Consider the following 20,272-nt stretch of genomic DNA (forward strand, 5'->3'; position numbering starts at 1 on the left):
AAAAACTTAATCCAAGGAAAGATTGTACGATTTTTGGCTACTGTGTACACAACTTTCAGCAGCCGATTCCGACATTCTTAACGAAAAAAAACAGAGGGACAAACTCCGAAATTTTCATTGTCCGTCCTCAGCACTACCAATTTTCGTTTAATGTGTAAGCAATACGTCCGTGAAAAATCAGATACGAAAGACCGCGCATGATCGGAAGTTGCTGACCCGGAAGTTTATCAATAAAAAACACAAATGGATAGTTCGTATCTATATTCGTTGCACTAGTATGAACTGAGCTCTCTCTCGCTCTCTCTCTCTCTCTCTCTCTCCACACGTACAGTGATGGAGCTCAAAGGCGTGGCCTCGGGGTCACACGTATACATACTTACATCATACTCTATGATCATACGTCCCAAAAAAAAAAAAGAGATCAGATGAGAAATTTTGTACAACATTATGCACTGTCAAATAGAAACGGTTGCGACCGCTGAGCAAGAGCTACAAAAATCTGACAATATTTCGTCCGATTTTCGTTCAGTGTGTATGAACCTTTAAGGTATTCCTTGAATGTAACTGTTTTGGGAAACAGTCAAATCGGTTTAGTTACGCTTTAAGGTCAGTGTTTAATATTCTCAAGCTGGATTTAAATGGTGTTCAAAACTCTTGCTGAAAGTCCTCCTATTCTTTGTAAAACCGTCTGTATACATTGCTCTTTTAAATGAAGCCCATGTGAGAAGAAAAGGGTAGAACAAAAGGGTCAGTATGGCACAACCATTGTACAGCATAACTAAACAGACTGAACATGTTGATATTTAAAAAGAAAACCTTGCATTGCTAAGATTATTTATTATTATGATTATTTCGTTGATCTACTTTAATGTATACTGATAAAAGTTTATTTCTAGTAAAACAAAGGCAACATTCTTTGTTAAATCCTGAGGCTCAACAGCTTCATGCACTACATGAAACTTTTATATATTAATCCTAAAAAATGCATTTCTTTCTAGGTTTCCATTACCGTAACATTCATTGATATTTTTCTGTTTTCTTATTTTAAGGGAAACCTCTGCCTCCCACCCCAGATGACAACAGGGTAAGTGTTTTCATGTATCTTCATTGCTTATTCTCCATTATGTTCAATCTGTATCCAGTGTCTTTATAACTGGGCACTGTGCATTGTATGACAGGGAGCGTCTCACTTTAAAGTAATGTGAGCCCAGGCCGATGTAAAGGCATGTCCATGACAGCTTGCGTTCACTTGAGGAGGTATGGATGATGCTGGGTGTCAAACAACCCATAAAAGGAATGGTGCTGTATCTCAAAGAGATGAATCTGCATTGGACAGGACCATAGAGTAGATGCGTATTGCAGGGCCACTCTTTTACTATTTATTGAAAGGTGGATTTGGGCTTTAAAGTGAACTTGATGTCTGTTTAATAGTGGTGAATGGGTAGTAAGCAGGAAAACATGTTCTCCTACATACTGTACAATGCAGAGAGAACCAAAACCTGATATGCATTATTATGAATGTAGTACTGCCCCTAGGGAGCTGCTGAGAATTACATGTTCTTGTGTCCCCTGGGTTACCATTAGCAACTGATAGCAGATACATGGCATTAAAGCGGAGTTCCGGGCACAGAAACCATTTTTCAATAAACATACCCCCGGGACAGTCAGGGCTAGTACATTCCACAATGGCTAGCCTCTGATCTGTCCCGGTTCGCACTTACCTGCAAGAAGAAATACTTACTTATAAAATTTCTTCCACAGCGTTGCCATCTCTCTTGTGGGCAGCTGAAGCCGGCGCGATCCTCTTCCGCGTCTTCTTCCGCGTCCTTTTCTCCCAGAATGCGCCTGCACCGGCCCCTCTCGTCACTTCCGGTGCCCTGGAAGTGACGAGCGGGGCCAGTGCCGTCGCATTGATTCCTGGGAGCGATGACGTTCAACTCCCAGGAATCATTGCAAGCCCGGAAGTGACGCGGAGCCGCGGCGCAGAGGGAGGAAGTGAAGAATAGGTAAGTATATTCGATCTACAATTACAAGGTGAGTACAAAAAAAAAAAAAACCTAACTATCCAATTCTGTTTCAGGTGAAGGTGAACAAGCGGACGGGCACAAAAAAAAAGATCGATTTTGTGCCCGGAACTCCGCTTTAACAGTTCTTGGCTCAGACAATGAACAGTCCAGAGGATATGTTTTTTTTTAATTTATTTTAGAACTTGTATGGGAGAAGGGATGAGTGGGATACTCCAACTTGAACTATGCACAATTTCTGAGGACAACTGACTGCTGAATGCGGCAAGGCCGCTGCTTTACCTTGCCACTTAAGTGAAGATAAAGAATATGGGCTCGCACTTGAATTACTCTTCAGGGTCTAACTTGGCACCCCCTTTCTCACTGACTGTGTGTGCTGACCTTCTGTCCACTGACACCCTCCTGGAGTGGTCCCCATTCTGGGCAAACCCCTGGCAAGCTCCCTGGTACTCACAGACACTGTTTTTCCTCAGGTCGCTCTGCCACTTGCTCCACTGTCTGTATCCACAGGACCTCTTGGCTGAGCACCACACTTCTGTCACCCTCCTCCTGGGACCTAGCTTCCTGCCCAAAGACACCCTGTCACATGTGCCTGTGGCTTTTATCACCTATCCCAGGGTGCACCACTCTTGTGCCAACCCATTGAGATAGTGACAAAAGCCTGTGTGTCACTGGATGGGTTTCCTCCACTGTCCAACAGGCTCCCCTATTGGATACAGTGGGGACACTCCCTCAGACCGAATTAATCGCACCAGGACACATGCAACAGGCCTAACTGTATATCCTGCTCCCTGATAAGCAGAAAGCACATAACCTGCAATTCCGCTGATAAGCAGCCAGAATCAAAACTATGCTACCTATCTAGCACCTGACTAGGAGGGTGCTACATGAACAATTAAAGCCACTTCCGTGTTTGGTAGCTCAGGGCAGCCCCTACTCCACCTCAGTAGTAGACAAAAAGGCTGCCCATAAAAGTGGTGGGCCTCAGCATGTTAAAGTTGAGCAGGTTTGAGTCTGGAATATTAAAATGTCCTACAATGGTTGGACAGAGCATAACTAGTGAGCACAGACAACTTCTTCTGTTGCCTTATTTAGGAGATCAGTCTTTTTGCATTGCAGATGACCTCACAGGCACTGGGATAAGGTTGATCTGACATGAAAACATAGTTACTGTTGAAGCAACCCCTAGTGTGCTAGAAGAGGATTTAGATAGTTGTTAGTGTAGGTAAATTTTAGCCTGGCTAAGAGCCAGGCTGGGTTGAATCTGGGTCAGGGATCAGTGACTCAGGGAAGCTGGATGACTCATCAAGCAGCACCTCTGGTAACTCCCCCTGCTCTCTGGAACTTTGAGAAGCTTCCAGAAGTGGGGGAGGAGTTTAGGAGGAGCTGCTTGGAGTATTAATGAGGGCCCCAGCCAATCCCCAGCAGGTGGGCTGGCAGGTGGGAGCACCTCTTAAATACTCCTGAGTCATGCCAGCATGGGCAGTCGGTGGAAGTTTAAGATGGAATGCTGAGGAGGCTGTCGGTGGCCCTTGAGGGAGCCCCCTAGTCTGGAGGTGGGGGGTTGACCTCAGGCCTGGGACTCAAGTGCTGGAGGGACCCTCTACAACACGGGCACGGGAGTTGGTGTGAGGACAGCAGGAGAGAGAGTTAGCATGTCCGGGAGATCTGCTGAGAGTCTGTTTGGGAGGACTGGTGAGTGTCAGTCTGGAGGACTGGGAGCGTCATTCAGGAGGACTGTAGTGCTGTAGCCAGGAGGGCTAGTAAAAGAGGCTTCTGCAGCCAGGAGGGCTGGCAGGGCCTGAAGAGGTGGTGCTGGGATCAGGACAGGAGGAAGTGCTGTAAATGTGTTAGTGGTGTCACTCTACATCCTACAAATATAGGGGCCCACGGTCCCTGCCTGTAATGGGCTATTGCTACAGATTTTTATATAGTGACACAACTGGTATATAGGATTGTATATACTAGGAGTTGTCCCTGAAGTTGCTTCAAAGTCAAATGGGCATCCCATAATACCCCTACTCCCCATCCAAATTGTATCACCCCAATAAAATACAAAAATAAAGTACTGGACTGTTTTCTTACTCTGGGAAACTGTGGAAATTCAGTATGGCTGTGCAGGGTGGGGGATCCCATTTCTTCTGCTCCTCCTATGTGGGGTGCGCTACACTGTGTTAAACCAATTTATTTACCCACGTACCAAGCGAGGCTATCAACCTCTTATAGCCTACCTACTTCCCCTCTCCTATAGTACCCCATGTCTCTATCTTTACAATGTTTATCAATGTTCTATTATTTTCAGGGCATGCGTTTTCTAATATTATTATGCTTTAAAATATGCTGTATGTTATCACAATGTATGTTTTCAAATGTTTCTAATAAAAATATATTAAAAAAAAAATAAAATAATAATTTCTGTTTGGCTTTCACATCTCCAGATAAGTAATCTAGAGCCAGGCTGGTCACTGGCATTATACGATTACACAACAGGAAATCCAGAAGAGCTGGCACTCTGCAGAGGAGAAGAATATCTATTACTGGACACTTCCCAACAGAACTGGTGGAAAGTACAGGATAAAAATGGGTGGGTGGACACCAACGAGCACACAATCTTTACATGTTTGGGGTTCAGGAATGTCAGGATATAATTTTTAGGTCAAAATAGGTTTAATGTAAGCAGCATACCTGCCAAAAGTCAAATTCTACATCAAAGCTTGGCAACTTCCTGATCAACTTTACCCACACTTATCTTAAATCTCTGTGCCATTGCAGGTGAACATCCACCCAAACTGCCACCACAATCTAAAGGTATTTTAAAAAATCCAGACATGTTGGCAGAAGGGCCCTTTATATGCCACCAATAGCTCCCCCAGTGTTTGCAACAGACCTTAATATTGTTTGTGATTATCAAACACTCAGTGTACTGATTATGGCCAATACATTAGCATTTGAAGCCTGCTGGTTAGTTTTTGGCACAGAGATCTTGAGTCTGATTTTTTTCAAATTGTAGAATTTAACAAAGAATAAGAAATATTAGGAACTATCAAAGTACAGGCATAACACTGGTAAGGACCGTACACATGAGTATTTAGGACACAAAAATAACCTGATTACGCCAAATATTACATATACCTTAGTGCCCTTTCACACTGCTCCGCTGAAAAAATGTGGTAAAAATGTATATGCGTTTTTACTGCATTTTTTTGTTTTCAATGCTTTTTTAGATGCATTTTCTGTATTCCTGACACCGGGCATGCACCTGTGCAACTTAGACATGTGACTCAAAAAAAACACATCAAAAACACACCACAGTTGCATTCTTGATGCATTTCCATTAATTTCAACGGGGAGTTGGTTTTTGGTGCGCTTTTTAAACTTGCGCCACAAATGCAGCATGCGGGACTTTTAAAAATGCACCGCACCCACATCACCTTTGTGTGAAGAGCTCCATAGGGGATACATTTTTCATGCATTTTTGTACTGTTTTTAAAATACCAAAAGTGCATCAAAAACTGATCAGCGTGAAAGGGCCTTTAAATCAAAGTCATCATAAAAAACATTTAAATGGGTAGTAAAGTCAGCTTTGTGATTTTTACCTACAGGTAAGCTTGTAAAAAAGCTTACCTGTAGGTAAAACAAATATATGTCCTAAACGTACACCGTTTAAGATATATTTGCTCTTTTGGCAGCCAGTGATATCACCAGCGCTTGCACTCTGAAGGAATTGCATACCCGTGCCGTTCCTTCAGAGCGCTGTATCGTGGCCATGACTCCCGCTCCTATGAGCGGGAGTGACATCATCGCAGCTTGGCCATTAAAACTGCTGGAGCCCACGAACCTGGAAGAAAGACCAGGTGAAGATGGAAGCCCTGTCAAGGGTGACAGCACACCACTGGAGGGCTTTGTTCCAACGTAAGTATTTCCGAATGTGTTAGTATGTGATGCATACTAGCACATTATACCATTGCCTTGCAGTTGATTTATTTTAAATGCCGTGTTTACTACTGCTTTAATAAACATAACTTAATTCCTCATTTGAAAGCCCACTACCACTGAGCCAGCACCCCACCCTGTCAGCGCCATGCATGCACCCCCATCCTCACTACCAGGCTTTAAACTCCATCACCACCATGCCCTCACGCCACAATGCCCTCCTAACAACGGCTGTCCCCCATCCTCCTTCCCCCACCACACCTGTACACCAACCCCCACTCTCACCACTACACCTGGCCCCCAAATTTCGCCTGCTGCTCTGACCACCTCTCCTGAATGTCCGTACACCAATGCTCCCTATGCACTTACTGCCACTTTGGTGTAGCAATGCAGACTTTTGTGCTAGACAGCACTGCAGTGATGCACCCTTCCATATTCAACTTATTTAAAAGGGTATCTCCACTTTCATGGGAAAAAAATATCAAACAAAGAAAAACTAATATAGCGTATACAATTATGACCAGGACTGGCTCATGGCATTGTGCTGCCTGGGTCCAAGAATGAAATGCTGCCCCCCCCCCCCCCAAAAAAAAAATCACACCCACCAAAAGGCCCCCACATCCATTCTTTTATATAAATATAACATTTTGAAAATATTATATACTGTATAATGGTATCTTCTTCCGAAACTCACCATTAGCCCAGTCCACCAAACATCCACTGTCTGTCCTCCTGTCACACCTGTGTCTGGCACGCCCTAGAAGATCGAGCCTGCCCTGCATGAGAAGGACATTTCCCGGAGGAGACGCTTCACCTCCTCATACTCATCAGTTTGCACTACGGTGGGTAGTATGAGATGGGGAAATGCCACCTGTAACGCACCGCAAACTGATGACACACAAAACTGCTGGAAAAAAAATATTGGGAGTCAATTTGCTGCCCCTCCGCCTGGGTCCAATGGCCCTAAGTTCCGCCTGGGTCCAATGGACCCAGTGGGACCGCATGGTAGGGCCAGCCCTGATTATGACACAAGTCATATTGTAATTGAATGCCATTAAAAATGACATTTCCTTTTTAATCTGCAGCTTTATAATTCTCTGTAAAATGCAATGCAATATGGCTACCTGGAGGTGTAATTTCCTGCTTGTGTGATTGGCTCACTGATTTTCCCAGAAGTCTGCCTAAGATACAAGTCTGATTTCAGGCATCCACTGTAACAAAAATTTAATTTTTGGTGAGATACTCCCAATAGGAAATCACATCTAAAGCGATGCAGGACCTGACACTTTCCTCATTAGAGCCCTGCAGGTGCACAGCTGATTGATAATTATGAAACCACTCCCACTCACTCATTCACTCACTCAGAACATAGGCACTAATAAACACACAGGATTTCTTCAGATCAAAAAAAAGGTAGGAATCTGCAACAAAGTTTGTTAAAATCCTTGTAATGTCCAAAAAAAACCCCAGAGGGGAAAGTTTTTTCTCAACAAAAGTAGAGTTACGGTTTAACGAAAAGGGCCCACACATGCTAGTCATCATGTAAGACCTTTAATAGGAGAAAAGTTTGCTCTAGATCCATAAGGCTAAGGATTAGGATTGGAATTATTAATGGCTTCTACCAATTAGCAATTATCTCCTTTTCTTTATAGAAAGCAGTGAGTGTGAAGCATAATAATATAGTTATATATTTTGTTTCAGGCATGTAGGTTACGCTCCAAGCTGCTACTTGGCAAAGCAAAGTGAAGACAGCCTCTTGGCCTATGAGTAAGTAACAACATTTAGTTTGGGAAATATAACAATGACTAGTATAAAAAGTAATTATATAAAAAAAGCATATCTGTTTCCATTAGTATTAACAAAGGGGAAAACAACTGTGCTAAACTTTCTTTGAGTAGTTTATATAGTTTAAGAATAAGCACTACATTTTGTTTAATAAAGGATTGGTAGGTAAAGGTAAAAGGGGGGTGGAACCTCTCTTAGGTCCTTATTGATATCTGGACTAAGTATATTAATTCCTCTCTAGTTGTCCTGGGGATGGGAAATCCAAATTTTTAGAGGTTTTTTTTTTTTTTTAAGGTAAATTTTCCAATGGGGGTACCTGTTCCAGTGACAGCAATGGAATTATCAGAACTTAGTAGAGATTTTAGAGATTTCCCCATACTTTTTGTTGCATCTCCGAAACAGGGAGTAAAGGGACACAGGCAGCAGAAAATAAACTATACCTTTTGTGGACCACATTCCTTGCAGTCTTCTTTTTTTTTCTTTTTTTATTTACAGTCTTCTTGCTGTGCAGGCTTCAATAACATTTTTTTTTAACTTTCAGATAACATTAAATCTTAATAATTCCTGCAATTGCTACATACTGTATTTATCCACTGAAGTCATGAAGCATTTGTATAAAGCTTTTTTAATCAGAGTAGAGCCTTCCTAACTGAAGGTGCAGTATGCTCAAGTCTTCTAACCAACACAAACCCAATAAAACAATAGTTTACTACTCACTTTAGTTCAGTGGACTGGGCCATGCAAATCATTTTTTTTTGTCCCTGCACCAACTGTGCATCCCAAACCAATAATTTATAGCAGGGGTCTCCAAACTTTCTAAACAAAGGCCTAGTTTACTGTCCTTTAGACTTTAGGCGGGCAACACTGTTGTCAGTGGGAGTAGAAAAGAACCTGGCATAAGTGGGAGCAAACAATTTCCATCTTTGATGTCAGGGGGAGGAATAGTACACTATCATGGGTGTCATTGGGAACAATTGTGTCACTTTGTTGGGGTCAGTAGGAGGAATAGTGCCACATTGTTGGTGTCAATGGATGGAAAGGTGCCACATCTTTGGTGTAATTGAGAAAAAAAAATGTGCCCCATTGTTGGTGTCATTGGGAATAATTGTGTCCCTTTCTTGGAGTCAGTGGGAGTAATTATGCCCCATTGTTGGTGTCAAAGGATGGAACATTGCCCTAAGGGCCGGATAAAAGAAAGTAAAGAGCCACATCTGGCCTCCAGGCCACAGTTTGGAGATCACTGATTTATAGCATATATACAGCCTAATATGTTAGAGTCAGTTGGCCCAGGGAACAGAATTTTTATGGCTCCATTAGCTCAAAGATTAGGAATAACTCCCTTATTTAAATTTGGATTTGAAAAGCATACAGATATTGTCTCTTTTTAGAAGGATGTACTCACATTTGCACTGGTTCATTATAGAACATTTTAGCTCAGTTTACCTCCCCATTCTCTGTCTGGTTATATTTTCTTATAAACCATTTTGAAATTCAATTTTGCTGGCCTTGGCGTTAATGTGTAAATATACATCTTTGCTTTTAGATGGTACAACAGAAATATTAACAGGAACCAAGCTGAAAGGCTTTTGATTGATCAGGCAAGTTCTAATTTGTATGCATTATATTATAAGAATATTTGGCAGGCATTCTGGTTAAAAAAAAGAGCAGTATTTGAATTTCAGTTTGCATGTGCCTTTTTCAGTTAGGCTGAAGTTACCTACAGCTATGTTACTATACACCAGTTTTCATCTGTTAGTATATCACTTTCCCTAAAGCAAGTCTTGCAGTAAAAATGCTGTCTGCTTAAACGTTTGCAGTGGCTACTGCTGGAAATCTATAATGTAATTTAAGCATGAAATTTCCATTTAATAACATAATTTTTGCTAGAGTTGAATTTAAAAAATACCCAAATTAACACTCCATATTTTGTAGTATCTAAGCATTTTTAGATAGTACAGAATAAAAAAATTAGTAAATGGAGAAACTACTACTACAGGTTTAACATTCTCTGGTACAATATGATATTCACACAACAATGTAATCATTAGGGTACTAAAAATGCATACCACATTGAGCATTAATAGAGTATTAAGGAAAACCTCATAGAGTATTGGGAATAATAATGAGCACTACTATTAAGTCATACTTTCTTCAACAGCAGTATGTTATAGAGCTGTTACTTGATAAGGGCTGCCATTTTGTCCTGTGAAAGCTATTAACTTGGTAGGTTCATTGTCATTGTACGCTCATTGTAGACATTGTTCATTAATTCAATTAATTCCTCAGCTTTTGTATTTGAAATGCACATATACTGAATCGTTCTATAAATTGAGGGGAGGTTCATTGACTTTGTACAAAGTGCAAAAAGCTCTAGAAACTGATTGGCATTTGTTTTTGACTGCAGTCAACCAAAATCTGGCTGTAATGGATAACTACATTTTCTTCACAATAAATGTGCGCTATGCTGATATAATAAAATGTCTATCATTGCTTTTTTGATCTATGCTTCATCTTGTGTTCTATTTTATTTAATTTATTTTTATGATGTTTTGGCATAGGGGAAAGAAGGTGCTTTTATGGTTCGGGACTCAAGACATCCAGGAGTGTACACTTTATCCATATTCTCTAAGTCACTAGGGTAATATCATTTATTTTCAGTAACAAACTATCTAACTGTGCATAGGATGATCCTGTATGTGAAATAATAGTTCAGTAACATATAGATCCAGAGTCCTAGAAGTTCTAACCTTTATGCACCTGAATATTCCAGCTTTTAGACAGGTGACTAGAAGTTGGGTCATTGTTAGATAAACAGTCTGGGCTGCCCAGGTGGGGAAGGGTTAATACTGGGTCTGCCAGTTTCCCCAGCTTTTTGGGTTCTGCCCTCCACCCTGTTCAGCATATAAATAAGGGAGAAGGCCAGGCTCAAGGAGGGAGTTACGGAGTAACCTACGAGAACGATCGCCTTAAGGGAACCCACCAACTAAAGACTTTGCCACTAATGGACCTCTATCTGAAAAGGTATACTTAGATAGCCTAAGAATACCTAGTTAGGGACTTAAATGTTCATGGACTGTACTGTTGAAGCCTTCAAGTAAAGTTTTGTTAACTGTTTGTGAGCCTGGTCTGAAGTTATGCATGGAGGTACAGTATTGAAAGAACTGGGCCTGTAAAGCACACACAGGGTGCAAGAGGAAGGCATTCACTAAGGGTCAATTTGGCAGGAGAGTCGGAGTATAAGAGTAGTTGCCATAGGCATCTATGAATTGGTGAGCATGAAGAGCAGCCAGATAGCGAGGAGTGGCACCAGGCTCAGGTGACGGTCAGTATCCTGCCTCCCTCCTTAGCGGTCGGTTCCCCAAAAAGTAACCAGGACCAAACCGGTGGTACAGAGACCCCATGGACCCAGGTTGCTGAAGAAGTTTATTATGTGCATGCATGGGATTGGCGCTAATGCACGGCGGGATCCCATTCTGTCACTGGGAGTGAAGTGGCAGAGATATACTGGACTGGTGGAGATTACATAGGCTCAGTAGTTTCTCCCTTAATGCAACATTTATTGAGTAATGGTGTGTAGTTATATGGGACAGACTATTTTACAGGCAGATTTGATTTACTGAAAGCAAGTAGACTGTGCACTTTGCAAGTGCAGTTGCTCCAGGGCTTAATAAATGGGGGGGGGGGGAGCTCTGCTGACTTTCATCGTCCAATCATGTGCACAAAAAAATGCTTTTTTATTTTCAATTTCATTGAATGTGATTGGGTGTTCTTTGCAAAGTGAAGCGTCACCTCTTCTACTAAGCTCTGGAGCAGCTGCTTTGCAGAGCACACAGTCTATTTGCCTTTAGTAAATCAACCCCTCTGTACATTGCACTACTGCACACAGTGTATGACTTATCTCTAAGTCGGGGTTCCGCCTTAATGTTGACTATCATAATTATGCGGCCCCGTCTGGATCTGGGCATTGGTGAGCATGTGCGCAAGAAAGGTACCCCCTCCCCCAGGGAAACGGCCCTATTAGACCCACCCGAAAGGTGCTTTCCCATCCATTCATCTGTCCTTTAAAGGAGAGCATTAAAGAGTATTTAAACCCAAGGGGAAAAAAATGCTATATATTGCAGCTTACCAGTCATTACATGTATTAGCTAAATGTGTTTTTCTTTTTTCTTGCTCTTTTCATTTATATTCAGTTTAAATTTCTCTTGTTGGTGAATATTAATTGATATCTCCTGATTTTGTTTTATTATGAAAGGAAAACCAGCCCAAAAAAATTATTTTTTTAAAGTTTAACTGTACATTTTTATGCGAATACCATTACCTACCACCAAAAAGAAACTGCAAAATCAATTCTCCTACTCCTTACAATCACAGAGATACCACATAGGTGTGCATGATTTGTTCTTTGCACCCATAGTAGGACCAAGAAACAATAGTATACATTTTTTTTTGTCCTACCTAAACACACTAACACTTACACTGACACTAAACATAAAACCTTTTCTTTTCTTACCTAAACACACTGCCACTAAAACTGCCACTAATACTAACCAACAGTTACACTGACACTAACACTTAAAGTGATTGTAAAGTCTCCTTCTTTTTAACCACTTGCCTACAGTGTCCTTTCACCCCCTTCCTGCCCAGGCCAATTTTCAGCTTTCAGTGCTGTCACACTTTGACTGACAATTGCGCGGTCATGCTACACTGTACCCATTTGAAATTTTTATCATTTTTTTCACACAAATAGAGCTTTCTTTTGGTGGTATGTAATCATCTCTGGGTTTTTTATTTTTTACAAAAAAAAAGAATAAAGACAGAAAATTTGGAAAAAAAAAAAGTTTTTCTTATTTTCTGCGAGTAAATTTTGAAAATAAATTTTTCTCCTTCACTGATGTGAGCTGATGAGGCGGCACTGATGGGCACTGATAGGCTGCACTGATGGGCACTGATGATGTGGCACTTATGGGCATTGATGAGGTGGCACTTATGGGCACTGATAAGGAGGTACTAATATGCCGCAATGATGAGCACTGATAGGCGGCATTGATAGGTGGCACTGATAGGCAGCACTGATAGGCGGCACTGATAGGCGACAATGATGAGCACTGATAGGCGGCACTGCTGGGCACTGAGAGGTGGCACTGCTGGGCACTGAGAGGCGGCACTGATGGGCACTGAGAGGCGGCACTGATGGGCACTGGCAGATGGCACTGATGGACACTGACGGGTGGCACTGATGAGCACTGATGGGCAGCACCATCAGTGCGCACACTCAGTGCCCATAGTGCTGCCAGTCAGTGCTTATCAGTGCCTAGATGAGCAGGCACTGATGGGCACTGACTGGCAGCACTATGGGCACTGATTGTGGGCATTGATGGGGGACACTGATGGCGGGCACTGTGGGCACTGATGGGGGGGCACTGTGTATGTTTTTTTACCTTTTAGTAATCAGGGCACTGGTGATCAGTGCCCTGTTTACATGTCTCTGTGTCCCCGGCGCTGTGAGGCTCCCCCTCCTTCCTCACACTGCAGGCTCCGTGTGAGGAAGGAGCGCCGGCGATGAGAGATGATCTCATATGTTTACATATGAGATCATCGCTCATTGGACGGCCCGATCACGTGGTGAATGGCCGCTGTGATTGGGCATTCACCACGATCTGTGATCGGCTGTGTCCAAGGGACACGGCCGACACAGATTCTCCCCGCTGCACGCTCGCGGGAGCGCGCGGGGGGGAGTGTCACTGGGAGGCCGTTTAAAAACGGCCTCCCGAAAATTCGAGTCCGCGCTGCAGCCGTATATAGGCTGTAGCGCGGATGGGAAGCAGTTAATCACCTTATTTCTTACAAAAAAAAAGAAAAAAGACAGAACATTTTGAAAAAAAAAAGTTTTTCTTATTTTCTGTGAATACATTTTGAAAATAAATACATTTTTCTTCTTCACTGATGTGCGCTGATGAGGCGGCACTGATGGGCACTGATGAGGTGGCACTTATGGGCACTGATGAGGTGGCACTGATGAGGAGGTGCTAATATGCCTTACTGATGAGCACTGATAGGTGGCACTGATAGGCAGCACTGATAGGCGGCACTGATGAGCACTGATAGGTGGCACTGATGGGCACTGAGAGGTGGCACTGATGGGCACTGAGAGGCGGCACTGACAGGCGGCACTGATGGACACTAACGGGTGGCACTGATGGACACTGACGGGTGACAGGCGGCACTGATGGACACTGACGGGTGGCACTGATGAGCACTGATGGGTGGCACTGATGGACACTGATGGGCAGCACCATCAGTGCCCACACTCAGTGCCAATAGTGCTGCCAGTCAGTGCCCATCAGTGCCTAGATGAGCAGGCACTCATGGGCACTGACTGGCAGCATTATGGGCACTGATTGTGGGCACCAATGGTGGACACTGATGGCGGGTACTGTGGGCACTGATGGTGGGCAGTTATGGCACTTTATTTCACTCTTGTGTAATCAGGGCACTGGTGATCGGTGCCCTGATTACATTTCCCTGTGTCCCCTATGAGGAGGAGCCGCGGATCGGCTCTCCTCACCTCACACACTGACAGTGTGAGCCGCGGAGAGTCGAATAACGGCACTTCCTCATTAACATGTGATCGGCTGAGATTGGACACAGCCGATCACATGGGTAAAGAGTCATGTCATTGACTCTTTACCAAGATCGGGATCGCTCCCTGTCCTAGCAACACGACGCGGTCACGATCGCCGCTCCGCGCGCCCCCGGGGGCGCGCAAAAGAGGCTGTTCTGGTGCGCCGTCATATGACGGCGTCCCAGGATAATAGCTCCACCGCTCCACCGTCATTTGACGGCGGGCAGGTAGTAAGTGGTTAAATAACAAACATGTTATACTTACCTCCTCTGTGCAGTTGGTTTTGCACAGAGCAGCCCCGATCCTCCTCTTCTCGGGTCCCTCTTCATGGCTCTTGGCCCCTCCCTCCTGTTGAGTGCCCCTACAGCAAGCAGCTTGCTATGGGGGCACCCAAGCTGATCTGCAGCTCTGTGTGTCCATTCAGACATGGAGCTGCCATTCGGCCCCGCCCCTCTCTCTCCTGATTGTCTAACTGACTTTGATTGACAGCTGCGGGAGCCAATGGCACCGATGCTGTGTTTTAGCCAATCAGGACGGGGAGGGACTCGTGGACATCGTTGGACAGAGAGGGAGCTCAGGTAAGTATTAGTGGGTGCTGGGGAGGCTGCTACACACAGAAGGTTATTTATTTTAATGGATAGACTGCATTAAGATAAAAAACCTTCTGACTTTACAACCCTTTTAGGCCTAGTACACACTATGAGAAAATGATGACTGATCATTCCATTTTCCACTAAAGTGCATTACATGATGTAGTTGGACTGGTATTGACTTGTATGAAAATTCTCGACTGACAAAGGCAAATGTAGCTACGTACTAGCGTAGTAGAAAAGAAAGTGTAGGGTTGTTCTATGCTTCTGAGCATGCGCATTTTTTTCTATTTGATGTCTTCCATATGATTACTGTACGCTTTAAACCAAAATCGGATGTTGTTTTCACTTACAATAAAGATTTACTAGCCTGAATCTTCCGTTTTTTTTCCTCCGAAAAGTTGTAATCGACTGTCAAAAGCATTATTCCGATCAGATGAACGGCCGATCATTTCTCGTACAAAATTTTTCTTCCGATCTTGTGTATGGCCCTTTACTCCCCTTTCACACAGGCGGACCGTTCAGATCCGCCTGTCCGTTTTTTTTTTTTGGCGGATCTGAACGGATGCCCCATGCATCTCTACGGGGCATTGGATGTGAGCGGAGACATGTCCGCTGACATCCGATCCGATCCAATCCGTCAAATCTGAACGGATGGAAACCCTATTTTCCATCTGTCCAGCGGATCGAATCAGATGGGATCGCACACAGCGCAGAGACAGAGCTGCCGTCCGCCTGCTCAGTTCTAAATAACAAAAAAAAAACACAAATTTGCAGTATTATCAATGTTTTAGTGAAAGAAGCATTTTCAGTTAATGTATCCTTACATGTTATTATCCTTACAGAGAGGGTCTTCAAACAGTGAAGCATTATCGTATCCGGCAAACAAATGACTCTCCTCAAAAATACTATGTGGCTGAAAAGTTTGTGTTTTCCACTATACCCCAACTCATCAACTACCACCAACACAACTCTGGAGGTATGGATATATGAAAATCATTATAATTTAGTAGATAGATAGATAGATAGATAGATAGATAGATAGATAGATAGATAGATAGATAGATAGATAGATAGATAGATAGATAGATAGATAGATAGATAGATAGATAGATAGATAGATAGATAGATAGATAGATAGATAGATAGATAGATAGATAGATAGATAGATAGATAGATAGATAGATAGATAGATAGATAGATAGATAGATAGATACAGTAAAACCTTGGTTTGAGAGTAACTTGGTTTGAGAGTGCTTTGCAAGACAAGCACATTTTTTAAATAAATTTTGACTTGATATACAAGCGATGTCTTGATATACAAGTAGCATCATGTATACAAAAGAAAAGAGGAGCCTCTAAAGTGTAGCAATATGGTTACATTTAATGAAGGTTCAATACTTAGCAACTCACATGGTTGATGATTAAAAGAGGCACATCTAAGAATGCAGGCATCCGGGGTAAAGCTGTCCACATAGACCATCCTCTGCACAGCCATCTTCATCATCCCTTCCCCGCTGCACTCCACGAGTGATTCAAAGCCTCACTTTCAGATCACTCTACTGCAGGGTAGTCTTCCCAATCACAATTGCAGACTGACATCGGCGAGAGCCAGTGGTTCAGAAGATGGTCTATGTGGACAGCTTTACCCCGGATGCCTGTATACTTAGATGTGCCTGTTTATTCATCAACCATGTGAGTTGCTAAATGTTGAACCTTCATTAAATGTAACCATACTGCTACACTTAGAGGCACCTCTCTTCTCTTTTATACTCTGTAGCTCTGCTAGATTTTGCTTCTAATCCCCTTGGGAAGGCTGCATATTGTGGATGGACATTTTATGGTTACACAACCCATCACATTGCTATAATCTTTGTATATAGACTATAAACTGAAGGACTTGTGGAACGAATCATCTGAGTTTCCATTATTTCCTATGGGGAAATTCGCTTTGATCTAAGAGTGCTTTGGATTACAAGCATGTTTCCAGAACGAATTATGCTCGTAATCCAAGGTTTTACTGTAGATAGATAGATAGATAGATAGATAGATAGATAGATAGATAGATAGATAGATAGATAGATAGACAGACAGACGCTTGTTACTATCATTTGTCATATCTTTGTTTTTCATGCAGGTCTAACGTCACGTCTTCGTTATCCGGTCTGCTGCTGGAAGGAGACAACCCCTGTCACAGCTGGACTGAGCTATGGTGAGCGTCCTCTATAAATATATTGTAATCGGCTATATTGCTATTGGTGCATAAGCATGCATGTCAAGTTAAATTTAATATTTGCTGTCCTGTTGACCAGGTCACACTTCTTGATCTGCTAGCTAAATGGCAGAGCTTGTTTTCAAAATGCATTACTCAGATTGGTCATAAAGCTATGGATTCCATCTTTATTATGAGTTGATTTCAACCAACAGAGATAAGAGCAATTCTTACCACATTCCTTAGGGCTCTTTCACATGGGCGTTCCGCATGTCCGCAAATCATCCTATTTTTTTTGCGGATGATTTACGGACATAATGTATGTCAATAGGATTGCGGATGTCAGCAGATGACCATCCGATGACATCCGATTTTCTTCCTTTCAGTTCTGTTCCGTTTTTGGGAACGGAACAGAACCCTATTTTTCCTCCGTTAAAAAAACGGAAAGGAAGCAAAATCGGATGTCAGCGGCGTCATCCGCTGACATCCGCAATGCCCATAGACTTACATTATGCCCGTATATCATCCGCAAACGGATGGGATGATATGCGGACATACGGAGCGGATGACACAAGTGTCATCCGCTCCGTGAAAAAAAAAAAAGCACCGGAGCATAGAAGAAAAACTGAACGGCCGTGTGAAAGAGCCCTTAGACATCTTTATTTTGGCTAGTTGTGTCCTGTACCATACACATTATAACCTGACCAAAACCGCCGTAACCTGACAAAATGGTCATGTCTATCAACCAAGACCAGTCTTTAACACTAAAGGCTGGTACACATCACCAGCAGTCTGGCAAGCGTACAGCAGTCTGTGCGACTGAAGCCAGTCTAACGACCGGCTTTTATTGAGGGACATGCTGGAAAACCAGCATCCGATCAGCGCTTGCAGCCAATGGCTGTGAGTGCTGACTGGTGTGTTCTGGTGGTGGTGGTGAGAGGGGGGTCCCCCTTGTCAGAACACAACAACACAGCAGGGGAGATCGCTGAACTAACATCACTTGTGTTAGTACAGTGATCTGTCAGTTTTTTTTACTTTCAGCCCGCTGGGTGGAATGAAAAAAAAAAAAGGCTCACTGAATGTACCAGGCATAATCCTTCAGTAGTATTGTTGCATGTGCCTTCGTTTAATTTAATCAGTTTTTCTGTCTTTACAGGTAAATGGGAAATTGACCCAACCCACCTGACATTTATTCAGGAGATTGGCAGTGGACAGTTTGGAGTGGTAAAGCTGGCATCTTGGCAGGGGATGAAGAAAGTTGCTGTGAAGATGATTCGGGAAGGGATGATGTCAGAAGAAGATTTTGTGGAGGAAGCTCAGGTTTTGATGTAAGGAACTGTTAAAAAATGCAGCACAATGCAGAATTTGTGAAGTAGAATATGAAATATCTTGGCAATGTTCCAAATAGAAGCTGGGCATTACACATGTGTGCAAAGATACAAACCAATGAGCCAACAGATGGACTTTTTTTTAAAATAATAGAATAATGACTTAAACTATGTGAACAGCAAAATGTAAACTGAGCAAACCCATAGCTTATTATAAAAAAATATCCCTCTACTGACATAACAGTAAAGTCGAGGTTTAATGGTTGTTGTGGCTTTCTGCACTTTGCACATCTCTGCTGCTTTTTGCATTGTGTTAATGGTCAAAGCTCTCTTTAACAACTAAGCATTTTTTTTTCTTCCATAAACTTTTCTATTTTATTAACAGATTGTTTTAAGCATATATGTATAACAAACTTTGCATCATTTGCTCCCAAGTTATTGTAGCGCTACCCACGTGAGAGCCACTTAAAGAATTTGTACCCCACTGCTTGCCTTGACCTTGCAAGTCCTTTGACATTCTTGTGGTGACCAAAAGATACACAGACACACACACAATCAAGTAAAATAGTTGAATCTTGCTTACTAAGGTATTAAAAGCATTAGAATTCAGTAACATAATTTTGTTACTTGAGTAACATTTACTATGCCAAAAAACACAGATGACAGAAACAGCCAAAAAGAAACAGTAACTGATTGCAGTATATAATGAACACTTGCATAAGTTTAAAACTCTGTTTAGGTTAAGATCTATGGGTACAGGCATAAGAAGGGTAGGGAAATGACTCTTCTGTATGTCAGACCACTCCATTCTGTACTTCAACAGACCAGAAAGAAAAGTATCACACTGTAAGTCCTAAACCCGCTCACTTAATAAATATAGTCCTAGGTGAAAGTAGGGTCTTTATGGCACCAAAAGCCTTTTGGGGGGGCTATGTTGTAGTTCCTTAGAAGAAAAAGAAAAATATTGTGTCTTCAGATAGGTCTTTGGTGGTATACTGGAGATATCCTGATAAGCAGAGTGAAGTAAATTAGGCTGATGTGTCCTGGCAAGCAGAGCGATATAAAGTGTGCTTGTGGTGTCCGATAGCAGGATGAACATTGTTGCTCTTGGCAGGGAGTAAGTGTAGCACAGAGGTCTACAGGTTTAGGCAAAGAGAAAGACAACATTGTCTGCATATAGTGTTCCTTGTTATAACAGGGTGACAAGTGCCCGCTCACCAATCCTAATGATCTTCTGTGATGGGATGAAGCAATATTTCCAGGCATTGAGCCTGATGGGGGTCTGCCATTGTTACCGGGAACACTTCCAACACATTAAGTTTAACACAAAGTGTGAGAGCTAAGACAATGACCATTCCGGCATCTTTGATTTGTTTTGTTTATTTGATAATGGGGATGGGAGAAGGGAATGAGTGGGATACTCCTCTGGCTCATCTAGGCTTAACTGGGACACTTTGTAGAAAAGATGCTTGTCAGCGATGTCCTGACGCCAGCTGAATGCCGACCAACGCTTCCTGGCACTTCAAATACTGTTCTGCTGATAGTGCTGAAACTTAAATTTTAACTCCTTGGTTAACTCAGAAGATCCAGGACTGTAATAATCCTTGACTCTTGACACTGTCTAGCTCAAAAGTCCTGCGTATGACTCCCTCCAGCCCTTCACTGACTGAGGTAGCTTCCTGTAACTGCTTGTGCTGCTGCAACTCTTAACACTGTACACTTGACTCTTCAGGGACCAACCGCTGGTACCCCCTCTACACTTCCAGGGTCCTTTCACT

At 42.7% G+C, this 20,272-nt stretch overlaps 1 protein-coding gene across 1 annotated transcript in view; it reads left to right on the top strand.

Moving 5' to 3' along the window:
* ITK (IL2 inducible T cell kinase) overlaps positions 1-20,272 on the top strand; it is a 101,820-nt gene that overhangs the window by 64,540 nt on the left and 17,008 nt on the right. Inside the window, exons 5-12 of the mRNA XM_082254625.1 lie at positions 1,050-1,084; positions 4,463-4,608; positions 7,659-7,724; positions 9,286-9,340; positions 10,301-10,380; positions 15,800-15,933; positions 17,092-17,166; positions 18,323-18,494. Of these exons, the coding sequence (XP_082110751.1) occupies positions 1,050-1,084; positions 4,463-4,608; positions 7,659-7,724; positions 9,286-9,340; positions 10,301-10,380; positions 15,800-15,933; positions 17,092-17,166; positions 18,323-18,494 (763 nt within the window). The remainder of the gene's footprint in view (positions 1-1,049; positions 1,085-4,462; positions 4,609-7,658; positions 7,725-9,285; positions 9,341-10,300; positions 10,381-15,799; positions 15,934-17,091; positions 17,167-18,322; positions 18,495-20,272) is intronic.

The sequence above is a fragment of the Pelophylax lessonae genome (genome assembly GCF_965119305.1).
Source record: "Pelophylax lessonae genome assembly, chromosome: 4".
NCBI lineage: Eukaryota > Metazoa > Chordata > Amphibia > Anura > Ranidae > Pelophylax > Pelophylax lessonae.